This window comes from Hydra vulgaris, chromosome 15, assembly GCF_038396675.1.
Source record: "Hydra vulgaris chromosome 15, alternate assembly HydraT2T_AEP".
In the NCBI taxonomy this organism is placed as follows: Eukaryota; Metazoa; Cnidaria; class Hydrozoa; order Anthoathecata; family Hydridae; genus Hydra; species Hydra vulgaris.
The window spans coordinates 50,073,190-50,101,077 of NC_088934.1; the positions used below are offsets into that span (position 1 = coordinate 50,073,190).

Sequence of the window (27,888 nt, forward strand, 5' to 3'; positions counted from 1 at the left end):
ATAATTTTGGCAATATGACGAAGAGATTTTTTTCTTTATAGAATTTTATTATAATTTCACACATGTCATTAGACATGTGATGTTTCGTATTTAAACTCATTTTTAAAACTAAATTTTTGTTGAAAAATTATTATTATCTTAATAAAAATCTATGAACGAACAAATTTGAACAAGTTTTAATTAACTACTAAGGAATTGCATATTATTAGGTATTAGTTTTATTAGTGTACGAAAACTTTTGCGACATATTATAAATTCAAAAACTTTTTCAGTTCTACAAATAAATATTTTTATTTAGTTAATTATTTTTTAATTTCTTGTACGATATATTCATGTTACTTTGATATAAAACTATTTTTTTGCATTTAAAATGGTTTTTATTAGGCGTTTTCTTTAAATTATAAGGTGTACAAAAACTTTTGTGACTGACTGTATATATGTATATATATGTATATATATATACAGGGTGTTAGCTAGCCCAATGGGCTTAAAATTCTCAAAAGTCAATGACCCTTTTTTTTTTAGAGTGTTTTTTTGAGTTTTTTAGGACCTTAACTAAAAAATTCCCAACATTTTTTAGAACAACAACAATAAAAATTCCCAATACAGCAAAAACGCGGTATAAAATTTATTTCTGGCTAACGCCCTGATATATATATATATATATATATATATATATATATATATATATATATATATATATATATATATATATATATATATATATACACATATATATATATATATATATATATATACATATATATATATATATTATATATATATATAAATATGCAATAGTGGTGTTGTGGTAAAGCGTTCGCTTCATAAGTGAGAGGTTTCGAGTTCGATCCCCACCACGTCCCTGGTAGTACCGCGCTCAACTTGTTTCTCCGCGCTCAATTTTTAAATATATGGTTGCAAGTTGGCTTTGACAACTTTACAATACATTGAAGCATCCATTTTTTTATCAATAAATGTAAATTTCTCCACTCCTTTTTAACTCATACTACCCCAAACCATCACATTTAATCCTCCATGCATTACACTACCTTGCAAACAATTTAATTTATAAGCTTCTCTTTTTTTTCTTCACACTTTTTAGATTTAGATTATTTTCACATTTTTTACATTCGATAAAACGAGATTGTATATTGCTTCATCTGACCATAAATTTTTCTTCCAATATGATATCATTTTTAGGTACTTCGATGCAAATTTTACTCGATGTTTTATCTGTTTAGAAGTTAAAAAAGGTCTATTTTGAACCACTCTACTACTATATCCTTGTTCTCTTATACAATTTCTGTTTGAGGAGTCAATATTTTATGGACACAGGAGATGGAATAAAGAATTTGACAAATGCTTAAGCTCACATTTTGGTTAGGTTTTGTTTTCATTAAGTAATGGCTATTTATTTTTTGTTGCATTTTTTTTTTTTTTTTGTGTTATGATCTTCTTTTAAAGCTATTTTAGCTTTTTAGAAACAAATTTTTCTTCAATTAATGATGACATTAATGATATTTTAATCAATTGCACTAGTGGTCTTGAGTTTTCGTCCTCTACCAGCCACTCTAGTAACGGTTCCAACCAGATTATGCTTCTTAACAATTGAGAAAATTAAGTTATGATTTGACACAAACAACATCAATGCTTTGGAATGGCCATCTCAAACTCCGGACTTGAATCTAATAGAAAATTGGTGGTATATTTTGGATAGAAAAATTGGGGATCAAGCATTTAGACTAAAAGACAATTTTAAAGAAGTTGTGCACATGTAATAATATAACAAAAGAAGAAAAATATTGTCAACTCAATGCCAAATCATCTAGATGAGGCCTTCAAGGATAAAGGAGGCCCCACTCAATACTAATTTCCATAGAATTTGATCAATTTGACATTATTTTTGAACTGTACGATTATTTTTTTTGCAGCCAATTTTATTCATCATTAGATCAATTGAGTAAAATTCAATAGGTTTGAAAAGCAATTAGTTCACCCATACACAAATAAATTCTTAAAACAATACTTGATTAGATATCTAAAAAAATTTTTAAGTATATAAAGGACATCTCATTTTTTTGATGCAATCTTTAAATCTATGGTTTTTTTTAAGTGTACAAATAATTTTTTTACATACTGTAAATAATTTTAAAGCCTTGTTTTGTGGGTTAGATATTTTTAAAAAATCATGAGACTTTCTTTTCCCCAAACCTGACAAACATATCGGAGATGTTATTCGAAAATTACATGGTATATATTAAGAAAATTTTTATTCTTAAAATAGTGACAAATTTTGGTTCAGACTTATTTGATCTACGCAACTTCACTGCTATGATTTTAAGATGGGGAAAAGGATAGACTTGAGTCAATTTTGATTTCAAGATATTTTAATGAAACTATGGGAAAGATTTTTGAACATTTAGTCTAAACTTTAGATTTTTATATATTTTTGATTGACTTGATTTAAAACGACGAGTTCAGTTTTGTTGGTATTACCCCTTTCAATGGCTGTGCTGTTAGAAACAGCTTAGATGAAATAGATTAGATGAATCATTAATTATATGTTTGTCAACTTTTTTAAATGATTTGTTTTTTTATCAGTAAGTTGGTGTTGTTAGCAAAATGGTCAGCCTTTAAAAATTTTAGTGGGATATTAAGATAATTTTGAAAAATTAGGAAAAGCAGTTTTCCTATTTTTATTGTAAAAGATTTGGCATTGTTGAAAGAGACAAATTGCAACTTATTAGGTAGATATGATGAAAATTATTGGAGAGCAATTCCTTGAATACCATAGCATTATAATTTACTTGAAGGTTATTGTGATATTCAGAATCAGAAACTTTCTCTAAGTCGAAAAACTCTCCACATGCATAACTCTCTAACATTTTTAGTTAGTTTAATAAGTACATGAGTGGTAGAGTGTGTATATATATATATATACATATATATATATATATATATATATATATATATATATATATATATATATATATATATATATATATATATAATATATATATACATATATATATATATATACATATATATATGTATATATATATGTATATATATATATATGTATATATATGTATATATATATATATATATGTATATATATATATATATATATATATATATATATATATATATATATATATATATATATATATATATATATATATATATACATATATATACATATATTTTCAAAAACAGAGCCATTTGTACTAAAAATTTAGAAAAAATATCTTTTTATGGATCTAACAGTTTATGGCTACAGCCAATCATCAGATATGTAGTACAAAATCCAAATATAAAAAAACCATTTAAAAACTAAAGTAGGATGAGTTCTGACATTATAACACAAGAAGACGTATTAGAAAAATACTCTACGCCACTAAATAATGAAAGGAGAAATTTATTTTTGTGTTTACATTTAGAAATTAACACTCCCCATTTGTATGATTGATCGTTTTACAATATTTAACATTATTACATTAAAGGTTCAAAGTTATTTTCTTTTAATTCCCATACTTCCTTAGACAGTTCAGTGTCATTCTTGCACTTTTTTGTGTTAAAGGATTTTGGATGGTTCACACAATGTATTTTAAAAGCGGTTTGTTTATTCTAATGCATACTTTTTCTATGTATGGAGGTTTATTTGAGCTTATGGTGGCTTTGTAAACGATGTTGTTAGACAAGCAACAGTTAACAAGTTTAGATTTTTTAATGCAATTGCAGGTTTTTTCTGATAACTTTACATCACTATATAAAATATATTTTTTGTATGTGTTGATAATAGATTCAATACTTGGCGAGCAGGAGCACGTATTTTTAATTGCGTTTCTGTTAAATACTTTAATTAGTTTGTGGGTTCAAAAGCGTTGACTAATTTTGGTTGCACATTTTTACAGAATTGAGAACTAAACCAGGGTATGTTTCATTTGTGGTTATTTTTTAATTACCTTGACTTAACTTTAAATCTTAAATTCATTCCAATCATACAGCAGGTCTGATAAAAGTATGTACATGCTGATTCTAACCATCAACCTACAATAATAAAGAATCTCCAACAAAATATCTAGCTAAGATTGTTTGCCATCTCATCAAATAAACTAATTTTTAATAAATCGATAACTATTTATAAAAATACATTAAAGCGATCGGGATACACCTAAACGCTGGCATATAAACCGAGAATAAAAAATGTTCCCAAAAAGAACTACACATTAGTAAAAAAACACTTTTATCTTCTACTTTAAGTATTACCATTGCTGGATCATCAGGAAGAGCAAAACTCTTCCTGATGATCCAGCAATGGTGAAACTTAAAGAGAAGATAAAAGTTAGATAAGTGTTTTTTTACAAATTGTTTAGTGCTCTGTTCTTTAAGAACATTGAGCACTCTATTTGTAAAATACATTAACATAATTTACATATATATATATATATATATATATATATATATATATATATATATATATATATATATATATATATATATATATATATATATATATATATATATATATATATATATATATATATATATATATATATATATATATATATATATATATATATATATATATATATATATATATATATATATATATATATATATATATGTAAACATGTTTGCGATATGGGGGGTTGAACCAAATTACATTTCTAGTTCTATTTCGTTTTTTTGTATTCTTTTTTTCAAAATATTTTAGTTCAAAATTTTCAAAACCACTTTTTTTTAGGGCATCTTCTTATATTCTTTTAGAGGAATTGAATACATTTTCATTTGAGGAGTTTTGGTTTAGTCTGTTATTAATTGAAATCAGAATTTGTTTTAGAACTTGGGGTGGATGGTTAATGTTAATATATAATAGTTCATCGTTTGGTTTTTTGAAAGGCTTATATGAATTTTCAGAGAGGTTAAATGTGACATCAAGAAAATTCACAATCTTTAAATTTATGTTTATTTCAACTTGAAAGCCAATATTTTTTAAAATTTTTATATCTTTTTTAATTTTGTCGAGCTGTGGACCAGATTTTCTACGCATTACTATTAAACCATCGTCGCGATAAGGGCCTAAATCTTTTATATTGATTATTTTACTTAACAAATCTAAAATATATAGTCCAACAAATTCACAAATTTCTGCTCAGTCATAACTGCCCATTGTTACATCAAAACAGTCATGTATGTTTTTCTTTTTCCAAGTTTCCTCATTAAAATAAAGTAAAGTTTTTCTACAATGTTTTATTATACGGATTGTGTCATCAGGAATAACTATATGCGGTTATTGAGGGGTAAAAATCATTAATGTCAAATTGAATAAATGTACAGTCATTTTTATTTTCGATTATGGAGAACCAATTTATAACATCAGTGGTATTTTTCCACTGTTGCAAATTTAATTTATTTCTAAGAGTATTATTAATTTTGTCCAATTTAATTTTGCTTACATGTCCAATCTCACTTTTTGAGGGAACCAATAACCTACAAGGAAGTTTGTTTTGAAAATTTGGCTTATGGTCTTTTAGTGTTACGAAGGCTTTGGCAGGGGCAGTTGATTTGTTTCTATTATCAAGGTTTATTTTTTTAGCAATACTTTGCACTTCTAAATTAATTGCCTTTTCCAAATTTTTAGGGGCTTTTTCATAAGAACTAGTAATATTGTTGCATAAAATTTTTTCATAGTTTTCTGTTGTGAGTTGGTAAATATTATTTGTTTTATCAGCAAAAACCAAAATATTAGGGTTTGATTTAATTTTTTTAACATCTAACTTTAATTCTGTTTGAAATTCGTTTTTTATAGGGCGAAACTTTATTGTTTTAATTAAATGTAATAGGTCATTTTCAAAATTTTCCAAATCAGGTATAAAAGGTGGGTTCTACTAACATAGGAAAAGTGTTTTTAAAATTGGTCAATAAGCATTTCCTGCGATCTAATAAATTACATAAAAATTTTAATTGAAATACAATTAAAGATAGCTACAGCACAAAAAATATGGAAAGAATTATAAAAGGTCACAATAAGGCTTTGTTAAACAAAAAAGAAATCCTAAATGAAAAAACTACAGAAAATTGTAATTGTAAACAAAAAATCAATTGTCCAATGAGTGGAAGTTGTTTCTCAAAAAATGTGGTATATAAATGTGTTGTTTCCTCTAAGAATGTACCTAGTAAACAATACATTGGCATAACAGAGGGTGAATGGAAAAAACGTTTTGCCAATCATAAGCAATCTTTCAAGAATAAAAAGTATTCAAAAGACACCATGCTGTCAAAATATATATGGGAATTAAAAGAAAAAAATATTGATAATTTTATACTGAATTGGTCTATCCTTAAAACAGCGCCTGCATATATCAATATTTCCAAAAAATGCATACTATGCCTACAAGAAAAATTTGAAATAATTACACATGCAAATCAAGAATGCTTATTAAACAAAAGATCAAAATTAATTTCTAAATGTAGGCACGAAAATAAGTTTCTCCTAAAAAACTATAAAAATAAATGAGTTCAAATAATATTTACATTAACTACCCTTTTTAAAAAAACATTTTTTTTAAAAAATAGCATAAGTAATCATTTCTAAAGAATTCTTTTTATAATAGTGTCAGCAAATTCCACAAATGTGTGAAAATTCACAGTAGTTAAGACATGCAACTTGCAACTTCCTGTAATTTAATTTTTGGTATAAATTGAAGTTTTATTAATTTGATCATTCATTTCTGATGAATCTTTGTTGATTAAACACAGTGTCAAATGGAAAAAATTTTTGTTAAGTGATTTTCTACTAATATATAATTGTTCTGTTCTTTTAAGAACATTGAGCACTCTATTGTGTAGAATACTTTTTAAAGTTGATTAAATATATATATATAGATATATATATATATATATATATATATATATGTATATATATATATATATATATATATATATATATATATATATATATATATATATATATATATATATATATATATATACATGTGTGTTATATGTTGTAGGATTTGAGTATTAAAATTTTTTTATTTAAATCCAAGTGTTATTTTATTATATATTGAGGAAAGTTGGGATACAGTGGATCGAAGGGGGCACAGCGAACAAGAGGCATTTTATCAATGATTAAAATTTTGTTCATCTTGATAATGTCATCATTTTATGTGCTCATATATCAACAATCTTTATCTATAGTTGTTACCCCATAATTTTTAACTACTGGTTTTTGGTAGGTAATTTTTTTCTTAGCTAACTAAAGTAAACTTTCTTACCTTCATTATGTTTGTTATGGAGATTATATATAATTGAAATATTTTTCAAAGTTGAAGTTTTTCATTCAGATTAATGATATTTATGCTTTCATTCAGATTGATGATATTTATGCTTTTTAGTTGTTTAGCTTTTTCTTTAACAACAATCATGCCCCAAGAAAGTAGACTTGAACCTAATTTGTTATAGTGGGGCATAGTGAATCGGGGCACAGTGAATTGGTTGATTCACTATGGTCCATTAATGATCTTAAAGATTAAATTAATGCATTTTTAACATACAAATTACATGAAAATAAATTTATTAGTTTCAAGTTATAAATAATAACATTTGAGTTTCTAATTTTTAAATATTTTTATGAGTTTTGTTATCAACAAAAATCTTTATTTTATTCTCAACTTTCAAAACGTTTATTATTTCGATTTTATACTAAACTAATTAATAAAAGTTTGCCAAAGGTATAGTGTACAGTGTCTTTACTCCCTCAGTCTCAAAGTTATTTGGCTGTGCCCCTATATACTATCATTAATTCATGGCTGTGTTCATTTATTAACTGTGCCTTAGTACTAGGGCACAGTAAATCACTTAACACAACTCACTTTAAATATTTCTGTGAGCCATTAGATAATAAATATTTTGGTTTCGGTAATTTCTTATCATGAAGGATATATATCTCAATCATTTCGTCTTCCGGTCAATTTAAAAAAGAAAGAAATCCAATCCACTGCACCCCAACTTCCCCTATTATGTTTAGAGATGTTATAAGATAATTTTGTTATAAGATAACTGTTGTATTTCAATAGCACCTGTTGCACATGTTAGACTGTCAATATTAGCTAATGTAATAGTTTATTTAATTGCTATTATATTAGGCTAGATGTATAAAAATGTATATAGTTTATAGTTTGTTTAAAAAAATTTTATTAAAAAAAATTACTTACTTGGACATGCATTTATTACAACTAAGTTTCTTAAAAATCCTGGTTGAGCAATGTATATAGGAGCATAAACATTAACATTTTGAAAAACCTTTGCGCCAGTATTTTGAAGCGTATCAACAGTAATCCTATTGATTTGAACTGTATGAGTATAATATCCATTGATTAAACTTTGTCTTACATAAAATTTTATCCACTCGTTTAGGTTATAAGTTTTTACTGTTACACCATATAAAGCATCATTATTGACTGATGCCCAAGTAAATAGAAGAGTATTATAAATGGAAATCTCATAAACTCGTTCATTATTACAATCTAAATGTAATACATCTGACCAAACATTTGGTATATATGAAGTAAAAAATGCTTCGAATGTTATTTCATACTCTTTTGGTAATGTTTTTATTGTTGTTAAATAATTAGCTGTGCGTAAAACGGTTTCGCTGTTCATAGCAAAAAAAGGCACTAAAAGAAAATAAATTTAAAACAACAATGAAAAAATCTTTTTTCAATTATATAATATTTTAATAATCAAAAACCATCTTTCCTAATGGATAACAGTTTCATTTTTTAAGACTTTTACCTTACTCACTTCTTACTTACTCACAATCAAAAACTGTCCTTTTTATGGATAGCAATTTTCTTTTTTAAGACTTTGTCCTTCATTACTTGCATCCTTCAAATGTTCAAACTTGTTAAATGGCGTAAACTTACGATTAAAAAGCTACTGCAAAACTTAATAAACTAATCAATTTGATAAATTTAATGTTGATTTTTTAAGATTATTTGAAATTTACAATATAAAATCATAAACTGACCAACATGTGATAAAAATAAAATTTATGTAAATACATTTAAAAAAAAGTTCAACATTCAAAATGTATCATATAAATGAAAGTATTTGTTAAATTTTTAGCTGTGGTTTTAATTTTGTCTTAAAATGCTTCGCGTTGTTTTCATTTTTAAAGTTCAACTATATGAAGGTTGTACAGCCTCAGCTATATGGGTTAAGTTAAAATTACATTTTTTTTTATTATAACTACATAGATATTTGTATATAAAGAATATCATTATCAGGGATATGAAGTTCGGAGTCCATGGAGTCCCTATTTTAGCCCAGAGTCTTTGGAGTCCATAAAAATTTTAGGACGCCGGGACTGTTTTTTTTTTTTTAGTTAATGATATGCTTAAAAAAAGCCTGACGATCTTGTCACAAAGCACTATAAAAGAGCATTTGACCGGAAAACTAATCTCATTCTTTGCCAATTTTATTTATTTTGCCAGATTGAGTTTCGGTTCGAATGTTGCGTTTTGTTAAGAAGCATTACGCAGCTCGCATTTTATGTGCGAAATGGCAATTTGCCTACCCGTTCAGTAGTTTTACGTTAAACCAAAACTTTTATCGTTTAGAATATTTAAATTATCTTTTGATATTGTTTATGCGACATTTATTCAGAAACTTTAAAGTAAAAGCATTTAACCGCAATTGTGATCTAATAGTTTTTTTGTTAAAGAAACAGTTTGTTTAATAATTTTTTGTTTTGTTAAAATTAGTTAAAGAAAATAAAGTATTTTAAGTTTAAACTTTTCATTATATTTTATTATAAGTTTTATATTTCTTAAATATGAAACTTTCAATAAAACCCTTAATGTTTATTTTATATGCAATGATTTTTTTGTATTCATTTATAGTTTTAAAACAATAATTTTTTTTTATCCCATTAAGAAAGTACTTATGATGAACTGTTTATTAAAGTATTTCCTTGTCATCAATTGTCTAGGCCCAGGGGCGATTTCACGGGTTGTATGGAAAAAGGGGTTGCTCCCCCTCCCCTAAAATGAGAGAGAGTTAACATTTAACTTAAAGTTCAATATTTTTTATAAGATATTTATCACTTTTGAAGGACTCACCCTCCTCGTTTTACTCATAAAATCGCCCCCTGGCCAGACCTGTTGGTAATAATATGTTTGAGAATTTATTTGTTCAAATTTTTTTTAATATGTACCATATTTAAGAATAAATGATATTTTAGTGTAGAAGCTTTTTTTTGCATAAGTGGTTTCTTTATTATTAACTTTTTAGATTTATCATAGAAAGAACGTCGATTAGAAATGATGAACTAGTTTATGAGCAGTAAACCAATATTTTACCAAAGTAAAGTTCTTTAAAAATAATTGTTGATAGAATTTGTGCTTTGTTTAAGCACTGTTTAAAACTGTTAAGTAGTGTGAAACTATAATTATAAATAAATAAAACTTGTAACTACTTTTATTAAGAAAAAAATTGTTTCTTTTAATTTAAACCCAAAATGCTGTTAGATAATATAATTATGTACATTGGTTTTCGGTTTACTCTGCTAAAAAAGTGATATTTTTTATTTTAATAACACTTACTGAAAAATTGCAATGAAAGCGATATGGTTTAGATACGAAAAGCTATCAAATTTAACTAACAAATTAATAATACGCAATAAAAAAAAAAAGTTTGCTCTATCAAGTCAAACTAACGATCTAGACTATTGGTAAAAAACGTACCATCTAAACCAAAAAAAGCTCATAAAAATACCTCTGCAAATAAATAAAAATTATTTTGCACAACAACTCTTTTGACGGAAAAACTACTAACATCATCAATTCATAACTAGTCATGTTAACAACTTTCCTAACTATGTTTTCGAGGGTTGTTATAAAGATAATTAATTTGGTGAAGCATATATAACAGATAGCAAATACTTTGCATGTTCACAATAACTTAAAATAACAACATTTTTATTTATAATAATATTTGCTGTTTACTTGCGAGCAACAATCTTGACTAGTAAGCATCTGACTTTAAGCAGTGGTTGCGCTCGGATGCATAAACCCACGGATCCCTTATTTTTCCTAAAAAGTAAGAGATCGTGGTTCAATTCCACCTTTGGACAAGTTTTGCGACATCGGTTAGGAAGGAGGAGTGAATTCCTGTTAATTGCTTTTCTGCGGTGCTTTGCGATAAGACCGAATAGACTTCTTAGGGTACCTAAAATATATATACATATATATATATATATATATATATATATATATATATATATATATATATATATATATATATATATATATATATATATATATATATATATATACACACACACACATATATATATATATATATATATATATATATATATACATATATTTATATATATATATATATATATATATATATATATATATATATATATATATATACATATATAGATATATATATATATATATATATATATATATATATATATATATATATATGTAAATTATGTTAGTGTATTTTACAAATAGAGTGCTCAATGTTCTTAAAGAACTGAGCAATAATAAATTAGTAAAAAACACTTATCTAACTTTTTTCTTCAACTTTAAGTTTTGCCATTGCTGGATCCTCAGGAAGAGAACTCTTACTGATGATCCAGCAATGGTGAAACTTAAAGTTGAAAAAAAAAGTTGGATCATCAGGAAGAGTACTCAACCTGATGATTCAGCAATGGTGAAACTTAAAGTTGAAAAAAAAAGTTAGATAAGTGTTTTTTACTAATATATATATATATATATATATATATATATATATATATATATATATACATATATATATATATATATATATATATATATATATATATATATATATATATACACACATATATATATATACACATATATATATACATATATATACATATATATATATATATATATATATATATATATATATATATATATATATATATATATATATATATATATATATATATATATATATATATATATATATATATATATATATATATATACATATATATATATATATATGTATATATATTATTCATAATAAAAATATTATTGGTACCTTCGCATCTCTGATCATTATTGATGTTAAAACAGATATGTAACTTTGTGTAAGTTTGATACAAATATAACATAAAATAAATATCAAACACTAAGTTGAACAAATCCATAAAATTACGAACAGGGTGTTTGATTATTTTGTAGCCATTTTTGAATGGTCTTGATGATTTGAGTCATTTCTTTTAAAAGGATTGATAGATGAGACAGATAAAATCCTCCAAACCATTATCAAAAGTCAAAGCAATTTTGACATATAATATTTTGATAATGATTTAGAGGGTTTTCTTAAAATTTGGAACTCAAAAATACTACATTAGGAACTTAAAAGTCTTAAGAAATTCCTTGCTTATCCTATTTCATTCAAAATTACTGACATAAATTATTGCCTTTTGGAGCTATGACAGAGGTTGTCACCCAAAAACTTAGAAAGAAATGTTGATTGTATATCATGACTTTCTCTTAGATTTACTAAAAAAATTATATTAATAAATTGTCTCAGTCGTTAGAGCACTTGCTTTAGAATTAAAAGATGCAAAATTTGAAGCAAGCTCTGAGGATATTTTGCGCCATAGATATATATGGCGCAAAATGTGCCCAGTGAACATCTTAGTTAAACGCTCTTTTGCGGTGCTTTGTTACAAAACTGTTAGGTTTACTTAGGTCACCTAAAACAAAAATTTAAAAAGAAAATAATCAATCAAAGTGAGTATTCAAAAAAAACATCTTATAAGAATTTCGAAAAACTTAAATTTAGTAATGAAGAAGATAGAATGTTTTTAAAACAACATTTTAAATTAAAACTTTAATATAGTATTTTTTATTAATCAGTTTAGAACGCCAATGGTAGGGGCAACGGTAGGGGCAATTTCTTCTCCCTTTCTCTCTAGATTTTTTTGTCACATAAAAATGAATTATTAGTGATAAATTATTTCAAAATTTAGAAATAAAAAAAAAAAACAAAGTTTTTTTGAGTTATGAAATTGTTTTGTTTGTATTTCTTTATAACGTAAAAAAGTATATTGTTTCATTGCATTTGATATTATTTTTATCTTTAACTTCAAATTGTTTAACGTCTAACAATTTAAATTATTTTTAGAATAAACACTATGGTAGTTTGAAAATTTGAGTTAAAATTGTTTGATAACATATGCAAGAATTTTATTGTTTAAATATATTTTTAGTTACTAGCTGATCTAACTTGTAAAAGAATGGGTCTTTGTAAGTCTATTTTTCCTTAAATATATATCCTAACTTTCCGGACCTATAAAATACGAGTCTTTACTAAACCTACTATTTCTATACTTATCTATTCCACACCGATCATTTTTATAGCTATTATTTGTTTACTTCAATATTTTTACGTTATCATTCTTATTCCACAATGATCATTTCTATACCTATTTTTTTTTTACTTCAATATATTTACATTAAAAAAATCATTTCAAAAAATTGCTTTAGGAGCAAAAAAATTAACATGCACACCTTTTCTGCATACCCAGGGCTTATAAGAGATTTGTAATAAGGTTTATTTTTCTCCTAAATGCATATCATTAAGAGCTCAGTGGTTTAGTGCCCTGTCATCAGTGTTGTTTTAGGGGATTAAAGACCTTTCCTATTAAATTTTAAATAAATTTTAATCTTGCTTTATTTGTACCAATACTTATAGCAAAATTTTAATTATAGTATATGCCTATAGCAATATTTATAGCAATATTTATAGCAAAAAAATAATAGTATATCAAAAACGCTTACTATTTGTTGCAATAAAATTCAAAATTTTTCTCATTTTTATAAATTTATTATACACAATTGTTCCATATACTGCCTGCAAACTCAACATATGCTTGAGACATTTACACAAACAGAAGTTTCTATGCAACGCTATACTAATGGCAAAAATAAGATGATCTTAGACATTTAAAAACTATAAACAAAACGCAAAGGGATTGTTCATAAATTACGGATTTCTAAATTTACTTTTAAAAAAGAAGAAGATCTTAAATTCTTTTAGGTGATGATATTTATTAAACTTAATGAGCTATTTTGATTTTTTATTTAACTTTTAACTCTGCGAGGGAAAAATTTTTGTTGTGTTCATTAATTAAATTTTGCCTTAAGCCAAAAAAAAAAGAAGTATGCTATTTTGATGGTTATCTTACTTCTGTCGCTGTTGAGGACTTAGAGTTTCATTAATGAACACAACAAAAATTTTACAGCTCCAAATAGCTGTAAAACTCTTAATTTTCTTATTATATCAATATTAAATAATTTAAACTTTTAATTATTTTTAGAAGTAATAAATTTAATAAATTGGTTTATTTTAAATATAAAATTAGAAATTTCAATTGTGATCTTCTTAAAAACATACTTTTAAAACTACTTATTGTTTAAAAAAAAAAGTTTGTCGAGTGGCAAGCTTAAATTATCAACTTGCTTTTTTTTTAATTTTTGTTATTTAAAATGCTATTACAAAAACATTTTTATACTTTTATAGATTTTTTATTCTGTATATAAACATGTTGTTATATTTTACTTGCACAAACTTAGTTGTAAAAAAATGTAAAACTAAATTAACATAAGTATCTCAATCATGACACAAACACAACAAATTTCCCATTGTTTTTTGATGTTTTTAGAACTTCTAGCTTTTTAAAAAATATTTTCATTTGTTAAAGTGTATAATATTGTTACATATGTTTGTATATAATCTCTGTAAAACTTCACAAGTATATCGTATTTAAAAAAATCTTAAAAAATTTAAAAAAATAAAGTCACCGGAAATAAGACTCGAACCTATTATCTTTAACGGAAATAAATGCTATAGATCAAAATTAAGGAGAGAAATTAAGGAGAGATTGACGATATGCAGTTTTCAAGCAAAAGTAAAACTGTAAAACTTGATATATGTTTTAGCATGCTTTAACATTACATAATTTGACATTTATGTACGTTAATTATTTGCATACACTTTCGCTCATGTCTTATAAAACAAAAGCTGCTGCTCTTTCTCGCCATAACCTTGGTTGCAATGGCCAAGAGTTGTGTCAAACAGGCTTGAAAAAAGCACTACTATTAAGTTCAGTATTATTATATAGATTGATATTATAAATAAAAAATATATTAAACACAGTGAAATTTGACAAAGAAAAAATTCTCAACATTAATTGCCACAAAACTGGATCACACAAGCAGGAAAAAAAAATGCTTTAAATAGTAATCTAAAAAGGTTATCAGGAGCGGATCTAGGGTACGGCACATTAGGCAGCCGCCTAAGGACAATATGATATTACTATTAAGATACTTTACTTTTAAAATTCCATCAGGCATTTTTTATTACTCACAGTTAGTTCACATAAAAAGCATGAAAGTGTTACAAACTATGATCAGGCATTATAGCTTTTTTATGCGTTAAATAAGTTTTGCCTAATCTAATCTCGGTACGAGGTGTAGATTTAAATCACTTTAATTGACAAAATTTAAAATTAAGCCTTAAAGTATTATGAAACTAAGTTGTCAATCCGCCTGATCTGGATATAAAAAGTCTGAAAATCAGGTATAGGACAGGTATAAAAAGTCTGGAAGGAAGGTGTAAAAAGTCTGGAAATTAGTTGATAAACAAGCCAATAATTTGCATAAGGATTTTGCAGTTAGCATAGTAAAGTTCTTTGAGTCAAAATTTAGAAGTTATCCAAATATATCATGGGCAAGTAATCAACCATCAAAACTCAAAAAATTTAAAGCTCACAAAAACATAAGTGTAGAATCATTTACTCTAAAAATAAGCGTGAACACGCTAAACCTATGAAGAATGATATGAAAAGGATGGTATTATCATTTAATTTTCACATATTAATTCAACAATAATTTCTTTTCTGAAAACCTTAACAACAAGTTTGAAATAAATACAAATGAAAACTATTGTCTAAGAGCGAATTTAAGTAACAAATATAAACTGCCTTAAAACATAAATAAATATGCTGAATATATCATTGCATATTGAGGTCCAAATATATGGAATTTCTATCAAAAGAATTTTTATGTATGACTAAGTCATTAAGTTCATTTAAGTTTCAAATCAAAAAAGAAACTTTTAAAGCTTGAGTAACTCTGAAGTTGTTTGACTCTTTTTTTTCAGTTTCTTCTTTTTATTTGATTTACTGATAAGCGCAGGAGTTTTATGCCCATTAGGGTTATTAATATAAAATCTATATTCTATTGAAAGTATATATAGGGGCTCTAAGAAAAGATTGCAATGACGTATTGTAATCTTCATCTTCTTTGAGCCCCTGTCTGTTTAATTCTTTATTTTATAAAGATCATTGTAATAAGAAAAAAATTATATATTATATTGTATATACAAAAACGGTTCTTGTTGACAAGATTTTACTGTCTTTGTTTTTACGGACATATTTTTTTATTCATATATGTATGTTGATTATTTTTGTTAAACAGCAAAATAAATGAAATACAAAAAAAAAAGAAGTTTTAAGCACCACCTAAAAATTATGTCTTTTATTGGTTCAGTATTCATAATGTGTTACCTGCAAGTTACCTTTATTTATTAAAAAAAAATTCTAAAGAATTATAAGGTTTGTTTGTAAAAGTTTTGTTTGTACTATTTGAATTTATTTTAGATAAAATCTGGTAACTGCCTCTATAGTTTTGTTTTGTTAGCTATTGTTTAAAAGTATTTGTTGGTTTTTACAAGTTCTTACCTTAATAGAATTGCATGTTAATGCAATGTTTTATTCCAACATCCCAAATATTATGGTATAATTAGCAGTGGTAAGAAAATATTTTCTTTTCATAACATTTTGAAGATAGTGTTATTTAAATCTGTTATTTATCTAAAAATGTGGATTGTGTTCATTAGGCATATTTTTTAAAATAATGTTTTAAAGTTTTAAAAACATTTGCACACTTTCTTGTGATTTACATTTGCCAGTGCTAGAGCTCAGGACCCAACAGTCTTGGAGGCTTTGGTTCATAGAAAAATATATTTTTAAAAGAAACTTAGAAAATAAATTCTTTGATTAATAATTTAAAGAAGCCTCCTTTAAATACCCCTGGGCCCAAAAAAAGCTTGATCCCCTACTGCGTATTGCTGTAATATATTCATTTTATATGTAATCCAAGAATAAAAATGTGCAGGGTAAAGCAGTTTGCTAATTGATGGTTTATTTTTCTGTCATGTGCCTTCAATCGTTCCACATAAAAAATTGAACATACAAATAGGAAGGAACCTTGACGTAGTTCATGTGCTTTAAACAAATACCTTTCAGACAGATACTCTTTCAACCTTCATACTGTGGAGGTGGAGCATCAGCATATACTCTGAATTTAGTTTATAATCAATAAATAGAAATTTGGCTGTACTATTTGTGTTCAGTGAGTAGAAATATTCAGATTATAAGAATTATTTAATTAATTAATTATTTATTTCAATAAGAATTATTTAAATAATTAATTTTGAATATTAAAATTGTTTTGTTTACTTTTAGCATTGTTGATTTCAAGAATGAATATAAATATAAAGAATATAAAGAATGAATATAAATATAAAGAATATAAAGAATGAATATAAATATAAAGAATATAAAGAATGAATATAAATATAAAGAATATAAAGAATGAACATAAATATAAAGAATATAAAGAATGAATATAAATATAAAGAATATAAAGAATGAATGAGATATAAGTATAACTTCAATTCAATTTAAATTTATGGATATTCTTTATAGAAAAGATAATGACCCAAATTTAGTAAGGATTTCTAACATGCATAATAAAAAAAACTTGACTCTGTCATAAAACTTGTGTGAACAGTAAACAGAGAGGAGGGTCATAATAAATAAAGTGTAGTGAGAATTTTTTTGAAAATCGCATAGGTGGGGTAATATTGACAATTGATAAATTGGTAGCAGGCATTTTTTTTGGCATCTGAGAGTAGGGGAGTAGTATCTGATGAAAAGGGGATGAGGTTGTGAGACTAGTTATGGGAGGGGAGGAAGGGGTATTTACACAAAAAAAATTTGATTATAGTTACAGTAGAATTAATATGTAAAATAAAAGAAATATATTTTATTGAAATTCATGATTATGTTTTTAGTTAATTTTAAAACTTATTTAAATTTAGTTTTTTAGGCAATGTACATAATTCTCTTAACTTAGCAAAAGTTTTACAAAAAAATAATGTTTATGTAAAATCAGGTTGGAAGAGGAGAAACTAATAAAGATTTTAATTTGCAGGAGGAATAAAAAATATAACTTGCTAAAGAAACTATTTTTGAAATTTCTTAAAATAGTTTCTTTAGTAAATGATAATAATGAAGCATCTTTTACAGCAGAAACACACAGAACTAGTTCTAACAATAACTTAAGGAAAGGATGTGAGCTAGACATTTTATGTAAAAAAAAATTTATAACTTACTCTGATTGCCATAAAGTACATGTTTAATATGAGCAATTAATTCTATTATTGCTAGGAAAAAAAATTAAAAACCCTATTTCACCAGAAACAATCAACTTATATCATAATGTTATGTTTTTAAGAAAGAATTTGTTAATGTTAAGAAAAACCAACATGTTCAAACAAGGTTACTACTACTCAATCTTAATGAATTTATTTTTTGTATTTAAAAGCAACTATCCTCATGTTGAGGCTAGTTTTTCAAAAGTTTTTACTGTGAAACCTAATTGGTGTATTACAATTAATACATTAGAAACTCGCAATGTATGTGTACGAATACAGCACCAAAATACAAAGTTTTTAACTAATGCAATCATAATTGATGGATGACACCATTTTAGTTAGACTTCTCAAACAAAATATTTTTTGTTACTTTTCAGAAAATATTAATTATGACACAGGTTATAATTAAATCATGACACAGGTTATAACTAAATCATGACACAGGTTATAATTAAAAGAATTAAGAAGAAATACCTAGAAAAATCTACATGATTTAGAATGTGTGAAGTATGTTTCTGGTGGTTGAAGTATGTTTCTGGTGTGCAATACAATTAAAACACTTTGTCAAACCTTGTCTATACAGTAAAGATATTGATTTAAATGCTAAACTAGAAATAAAGAAGAGTGTTGGCCTTTGAGAATGACTTTAATGAAGTAGTTAGAAAGAATCAATTCAATAATCTTAAAAACTGTCCCAAATACACAATGCGAAGCAAGCTTATTGAGAAGACCAGCCTTTTTTTAACTTTAGATATGTCATTAGCCCTAGTCTCTCTGTCCCCTGTTTTTTCTTATGCAAAGTAGACTTAGAGTTTGTTGTAGCAGATGAAGAAATCAGAATTTGCAAAACTTTTTATATACAAACACTATGTGTTATTCAAAAAATTATTTACAATGTGCATGAAAAAAAAGAATCCTTTGACTGGTACGCCATTAGCAGATATAAGAGGGAAATATGCTAAATAAGAGGTTTCAAATAAAATCAAAAAAAAAAAAGTAATTCATTTTTTAAATTTCTTCCTGACAGTTGATAGTAACTATTGTAGGTCTTCAAGCACCAGACAGTACTTAGCCTCGAATCTGAACGTAAAAAAGATGTATCAGCTCTATATTAAAAAAGTAGTATGCAAGAAATAAAGCAAGTTAAAGTGTCTCTCCTAAGATTCATATTTAAGTCTCACAAAAAGACAAATATAATCAATAAGACAAATATAATCAATAAGACAAATATAATCAATATACAATGATAATTAAATTGAGAAAAGGCATGGAAGAGATATATCAAATACATTTGCAAGGGAAAATAGCAATGCATGACAAAAGAACATGTGACTGTAACAATCAGCTGGATGATGTAGTAGTCATTATTTTTAATATGCGAAATGTTATTTAGCGTCAAAAAGCTGAAGTTAGTAGCTTTTGTTACAAAAGAAAACTAAATGTTTACAGTCTGACAGCACATGTTTAATTTAATAAAACAATTAAGAAGTACTGTTGTATGGCCAGAAGTAATTGCAGGAAGAACAGGTAATGATCTTGGTTTTTATCTCAGTTTTCAATCTATTATTTTTTTAAACGAAAATTGGAATTTGAAGTTACGTACTTTTAATGAAATTCAAAATACTGTTTCATTTAACTTTACTTTTCGACATTCTACTTTCCTCACTGCAAGAATATGATAGATTATAACTTGTTTGAAATTTAAAAACATTAAAAATGCTTTAAAATATTTCAGTTGATTGCTGAAGACACTATGTGGAAAATCCAGAAAAAGCTCAATGAGCAAAAGAAGTTCAAATTCAAGGGGAGTGGAATTGGTCGTCATGGAAATGACTCTAGCAAGAGTACTGGAAACGGTTTGGAAAATGAAGAGGACTCCGAGGTAATGAGTCCATGAAAAAGGATGCGAATTCGAATAGAATGTGCTCGGAAGCAAAAAAGCGAGCAGTGCAGCCAAGGCGTTGTTAGTCATAAACAATTGGAGGAAAAAGAATTCCGAGAGACTATTCAAAGTTTGCCGAAGCTTGCTTAACAGATCATGAAGGAAAAGGATGATGGAAATTCGAAGTGCAAAACTGTTTTGGACGGAAGAAAGCTGTTTCCCGAGTTGATCCAGAAAGCATGCCAGATTGCTTCTGCTCTTCCTATGACGCAAGTCAGCGTGGAGCGAGTGTTTTCTGGCCTAAAAAAAATGTAATAGTTTTTTTTTCATTCAATAAAAAATTTATAAATAGACGACAAGGTATACTTTTAAATCTTATTCTTCTATTGACGTTATGAGGAGCCGGAGCCGAGTTTTTGCTGGGAGCCAGAGCGGAGCTATGAAAAAAATTGGGCGGCTCCGCAAGCCTGGGGACCTGACAAAAAGTCTATTGCCTTTTTTCAACATAGTTAAATTTAAGTATTTTTTATATATAAATATGTATAATTGTTGCTATTACATAACAATATTTTACTTTTTGTATTTCCACTGCACCCTAATTTAAATACACCTATGGAAAATTGTATCTATAGTCAGTATGTTCATATTTTTGAAATTTAGTTTTTAAATACAGTTATTTTATCTCATATTAAACATGATATAAAATACAAACATGATGTTTGAATTGTTAAAAGTATTAAGCTTATGAGTAAACAGTTATATGAGTATACAGCATTACTATGAGTATACAGTTAAGCAGCCAGAAATAACTTTGTTTTTGTGCTCTCATTTGTAGACACTTTAAAAATATTGTAAAATCTTTATTACAAATTCTATTAATATTTAAAATGTTTTTTATAATTAATAATAGCTATTATTATTATAAATACATAAACAATCATCATAATTCATTATTTTCATTTATTGTTATTATTTTTTTGATATGCATTTTTACACTTTTCTTAATTTTTTCCAAAAATAAAAAACAAAACTATTTTAGGCTGCTTACCTGTAAAATTACCAAGCTTATGTATATAATATAATATAACTGTTTAATTTATATGTATATAGTTTTTTGTTTGTTTCATATTCATATAGCACATGTATATAGTGTATTATAAACAAAATACTTATATTGATTTTTTTTTCTCTTGTGCAACATAACTCTCAACCATAATATGGCATGAATAAACCTTCGTGTTTATTCTATGCCATATTTTAAATTTTCAGTTATCTGTATATACCAACCGAATTGACCTTTACAAAGTTAGAATGGGAGTGTGCAAACATCAATTTTTTCAGAAAATGACTTTTTAGTAAATATTATGTAATATGTATACTTTTTAGTAAGTAACGCATAATGAAAAATTAGTAATATGCATGGCACCATGCATATTATACTTACTAAATAAATAAATACTTTTCTGTAATATTTAAAACAGATGTATTAAATATGTTTTTGTTATGTCCATAACGAAATAATTTTTTGAAACCTTGTAAATCTGGGAGAAATTTGTTAATCAGGGATGCGGAGTCCCAAAAAGACTCCGGCTTTATATCCAGTCTTTATATTTCAAGTCTGTAGTGTCCAGAAGCTCTAAACATATATGCTGACTTATTATCTGCTATAATAAAAAAATTCATGAGATTTAATGACTTAAAACTTATTGTTTTTAAGCCCGGAGTCCTGGAGTCCCGGAGTCCTTGCCGTCATTATACCTAAGGACTCCGGGCTTAAAAAACGATTGTTCCAATAACCTAAAAGTCTTCTCGGAGTCCTTTTTGGGACTCTGCATCCCTGTTGATAATTAACCATTATTTTTTTTGCAACTTTGCAGCAAAAAATATGCTCTAGTATTAATATTATTTGAAAAATTTTTTTTTATGTTCTGTACCTCTGGGTACTTGATTTTTTTTTTTGGGAATTATTGTACTCATTAATATTTACAATCTAAACTTGATAAATTTTTGATAAAAGGTATATCTATGTCTATAAAGTATATATTTATATATACTTTATAGACATAGACTATATATATTTGGTTTATAAAGAAATAGCTATGTCATTCTAATGACATCACTATTTCTTTATAAACCAAATCAAAACATAACCGCATTTCTAAAAAGTGAGCATCTTATTGAAACACAACATAACCGCATCTCAAAACATAAGCACACTTTTGAAGATCATATCCTTAAAAACCATATCAATTTATGACCAGATTTTTAAAAATAATATTACAACATAGGCTTATCTCAAAAATATTTAAAAATAGTATTACAATATAATCACATCTTTAACAACAAACATTAACACATTTAAAAAAATCAAATTGCAACATAACTTCATCTTTAAAGTCAAATTACAACATAACCACAGCTTTAAAAATCATGCAACAACTTAACCACATATTTTTAAGCTACACCACAACACAACTTTATAAATTATTAAATACACCTTTATAAACCATACAATGTAACTACACCATTAGACACATTAATGTTTGTTGAATACTTCTACGTCCTTAATGAAAGGAAGGGGGTGGTAATAAAAAGATAAGATAGGGGGGCAGGGGGCTTAAACTTCAGTCCAGATCACACATGTAAGGTAGGGGGAATCATTTAATAATAGGAAGGAAGGGAATTTATTTTTTTATGCAATATAAAATATCAAAACATTAAAACTGAATAAAAGAATTCAATTATGACAAAACAATATTAAACACATAAGAAAAAAAAAAATGTTTAATTCATTTTTTTTTATTGAAACTATATTTATCTTGGTCAATTTGTGAAAACTTCAATCTGACGCCTTGTTACAATATAAGTATCTTTTTATAAAATATCTCAATTTATAAATCCTAACAAATATTTATTACAAAACCTGCATAAAACTATTTAATTTTATCGTGGCTTGCGGTCAATTAAGGATTTTCTAAGAGCTGTTTTATAATAATTTCAATAGGATTTAATATGCTTATATAAGTTTTATACTTTGGTGAGAAATAAACCAAAAGCTCATTTTTGAGAAATCAAGGTTTACTAGCTTAATGATTTTTACAGCCTGTTTACACTAGAAGGTTTTTATCGATGGCTGAAATAAAAATATTTTATTTTTTAAGGTCAATTTTCACAAAATTTTTTCTCTTAGTTTTGAGATATAAATATTTTGTTAATTATAAGTAAAAATTAATACACGGGGGAAGGTGTGGGGGGTCTTAATAACCATAGAGTGGATGGGAAAATTATTCAAAAAAATATAAACGTCCTCCTCAAGCCCTTCCTTGTATTAAGGACTTGAGAGTATGCAGCTTTAATAAATAATTTTTTACAAATATTTTTAAATAATTAGAGACAAAACTTTTTGAAAATTTTAAGGTCTCAAAATAATTGAGATATTTTCAACTTTTGGTTTAAACAAGAAATCAGAAAGTTGGTTTAAACTTTTGGTTTAAACGGAAAGCCCCATATAATATTTTAATGTTTTGCTTTTGTAAGCATTTTTTAAATCTTTGAATTTACTTCCACAGAAAATAATTTCAAGAAACTAGCTTTAAAGTTTTAAAAAATTTCTTTTGATAATAAAATTTAGTCGTTAAAATTTTTTATTTTACACCCTAATTTATGCTTTTAAAAATGATAAAAATATCAAATTTAAAAATGATAAAAAAATATATATATATATATATAAATATATATATATATATATATATATATATATATATATATATATATATATATATATATATATATAAATTTAAGAAAGAAAAAAAGATTAAAACAATTTGTCTCAATTTTCTTATGTACCCTGGTTGTGCTAGTATATTCTCTGACAATTTCAAAAGAATGCGGATTGGCATTTTGTATTGCAATGATAACTGCGCTAATCATTTTAATAACATAATTGTAGATTGCATTCAACAAAAATATACTTATAAAAAATTTATTCTGTTTATCAGTACAAATTTTTGAAGTTTTTACTGATAAACAGTTGAAGAAAGCCTTGTTATATAATCAGTTATTTTTTTGATTGATGAATCAATTTGGGCAATAGCGTTTACAAAAAAACAAACTGAAAGTTCAGTCTTTGTATTAACTGTTAACGCGATCTAATGTTAAATGAATTACGTTTGACCATTGATCAAAAAAAAAAGTTAAATAAAATTCAAAAGATATTTCATCACACATACACATTTTTAAAAATCATATCACAATAAAATATTTTAAAAAGTAATATAACATTACATAACAGTAAAGTAAACATAACATAAAGTAACATAACATAATCAATAGCTAATAAATCAAAAATACATATACAATTTATAAACAATACCAAAATGTTGCTACATCATAAGACACATTACCATTTATTCAGTATCTTAAATAGATAATTGTTTACAAATGTTAGTATATGATGAGTTACTAAATTTTTGAAAATAGTTTTGGTAATTTTCAGGCCTCAAACGATTTGAGATATTTTAAACAATTGGTGAACATTTGTTCATAAATACCCATATAATATTTTATATGCATTTTTGAATCACTGAATTTTTTTTGTGAAATGAAATTATAAAATTCTTATTATTAAAATGATAAAAATTCTAAATTGCATATTTATTTTTGCATATTGTATATTTAAAAAATAAAAAAATATTAAAACTCTTACTAGTATTTACATTTGACACAACTAAGTTTCTTATGTATCCTGGTTGTGCAAGATGCCAGGGATTGCTTGTATATAGTCTAACATACTCAAAAGGTTGCGCATTGGTATTTTGTAATGTAATGATAACTGCGTCATCCATTTTGACGACATAAGTGTAGATTCCACTCAACAAAGAATGACTTATGAAGAATTTACTCCATTCCATCAAATTTAAAGAAAACATTTTTACATAAAAATTTCCATTGATTGATGAACAAATTTCGGCAAAGTTGTTGAAAATATAAAAACTGAATACTCTGTCGCCGTATTTACTGCTATCATCACCTATTGTGAAATGAAGTACGTTTGTCCATTGATTTATAAAACTAGTTAAATATAATTCAAAAGATATTTCATATTCATTTGGTAAAGTTTCAAATACAGCTATAAGGTTGTTTTTTTCAATAGCAAATACCTCCTTTATTTCAAACATTTCTAAATAAAATTTAAAATAAAAGTTGAGTGTTCTATGTTTATAATAAAAATTATTTATCAATTTAAGAAATAAAACATGTCATTAAACAAACTGCAAATTTTAAAAATTATAGCTATAATATACTTGTGACTGGTTCATCGAGACCAATACAGCAAAAACATTTAAATAAAGTGAAAAGATTACGAAAAGAAACTTCTTATGTTACTACAGATAGCATATCATCAAAAGAAAGAATAAACAAGAGGTCAAATAAAATGTATTTTTTTTTGATATCATTATTAGTGATATATACCAAAACCTTTGTAGTACTGCATAATAAAAAGTTTAAATAAAAATAAAAAAAATAAAAACAATGGTATCTAATAATAATAGATCATATAAAGCTTGTCGCTAGAACTATTTATAGAAAAACATAACATTATGATACAAAAAATAAAAATAATATATCTTAATAAACAGACAAAATTTAAACTTATATTTATTTTGCCTATTAGGCCACTATCAACTATCTATTAAGAAAAATAGAATCCCTGTGCAAAAGTGCCTTTTTAGGTTTGTTAATTTCTCAGTCAGCTTTAATTGATAGCATTTTTTTCTCGTGTGCATATTATGCGATATTATTTATTGTTTTTGACAATGAATAGTCGATAATAATATAGACATACCATTAAGTTGATAATGATATAGACATATCATTAAGACATCAACTTTTGCAGATAATAGTGGATTGAAAGAGTAGCTGTGTTAGTGAAATGATAAACAATATCAGTCTTACAAAGATGCTATAATTTCTGAAAGCTAATTTGCTGACACTTCAATTGATTTTGTTGAACATATTTTTCTTTTCTTTGGAGGTAAAGGTGTAAATTAAATATCAATTTCATCTTTTTCATCATCAAGTCATTTCAAAACTATCAAGTAATTCAACACAATCAAGTAATTTCAACACAATTAAGTAATTTCAACACAATCAAATAATTTCAACACAATCAAGTAATTTCAACACTATCAAGTAATTTCAACACAATCAAGTAATTTTAACACAATCAAGTAATTTCAACACTATCAAGTAATTTCAACACAATCAAGTAATTTCAACACTATCAAGTAATTCACTGACTTCAACACCACTCAGTTTTTGAACATTGGTTGACTTTTTTGTAAAATACTTGCTTGTCTTTCTAATTAGCGTTCTCAAAATTTTGAATCATTTAAATCAATGCCATATCATGTCATATTTTTTTATATTCATGTAATATGTCATGTAATATTTTCTTATATGCTTTTGATCTTCGTATAATACCCAATTTTCTTATAATCAGCTTTTTATGTGAATTTTTGCAATATGACTAAGTAGTTTAAGTTTGTCAAAACATCTAAAAATTAATGTTTTTCAGTTTTAATATTTTGACTTGATTGCTCTATATTTTTTATACTTGACTTTTTTTCACAATTCTGAAATTAATAAAAAGCACAAATTGTCAGATCGAGTTGGTACTCCAGCTTTTTAAGACTCCCACTCACTAAGTACAAGTTTAAAAATATCTCTTACAAATTTAATGTCCCTTGAATTAAAACGTAAATGAGAGCACCTAACTAACTTGTTTTTTTGTTTGTAGTGTGGCCACTGCCAATGTCACTTATTTTTAAGATTCATCGTAATAATAAAATGAATATATTCACTAATCTAAAAAAATGCAAAATTTATTTTTTAAAGCCAAATTTTAAAGTTATTTTTTATTGTTTCAACTATGCTTTTTAATATAATATTCTTACCTTTTACAAACGTTTTTCTTATAACTTTATGGAATTTAAACATAAATTCAGATTTTTATTTTGCAACACAACTGGTTAATTGTTAACTGGTTAAACTGGTTGCAAATGTTTTTCTGAAAACGAATAATATATTTTCGGTACACAAGAGAAATGAATTTATTTGTTCATTATCTCAAAATGAAGTCCAAAAAACATCATTTTGAGATAATGAAAAAATAAATTTTTACGTAATAGTTAAAGTAATGAGTTTTCGTGTAATAGTTGAAATAAAAAATCTTAACTACTCATTAATAATTGATTTATTAAATTTGTGTGGTATATCAAACGATAGAGAATTCAAAGTACTAAATAGTGGTATAAATAACTTCATACTGCCAAATATAGACTTAGTGCATTTCTCTTGTATACCGACGATATGCACTAGGTAACATAACATGAAACTAATTATTTTTTAATTATTTATATTTGGAGGAGAAA

General features: G+C 25.6%; 1 protein-coding gene across 2 annotated transcripts in view; it reads right to left on the reverse strand.

Moving 5' to 3' along the window:
- The window catches only part of LOC136091330 (uncharacterized), a 70,794-nt gene that overhangs the window by 21,689 nt on the left and 21,217 nt on the right, over positions 1–27,888 (reverse strand). For both annotated transcript variants that reach the window (XM_065818759.1, XM_065818760.1), the window contains exons 2-3: positions 25,161–25,634; positions 8,223–8,684 (exon numbers count right to left, since the gene is read on the reverse strand). In XM_065818759.1, coding sequence (XP_065674831.1) covers positions 8,223–8,684; positions 25,161–25,634 — 936 coding nt within the window. The remainder of the gene's footprint in view (positions 1–8,222; positions 8,685–25,160; positions 25,635–27,888) is intronic.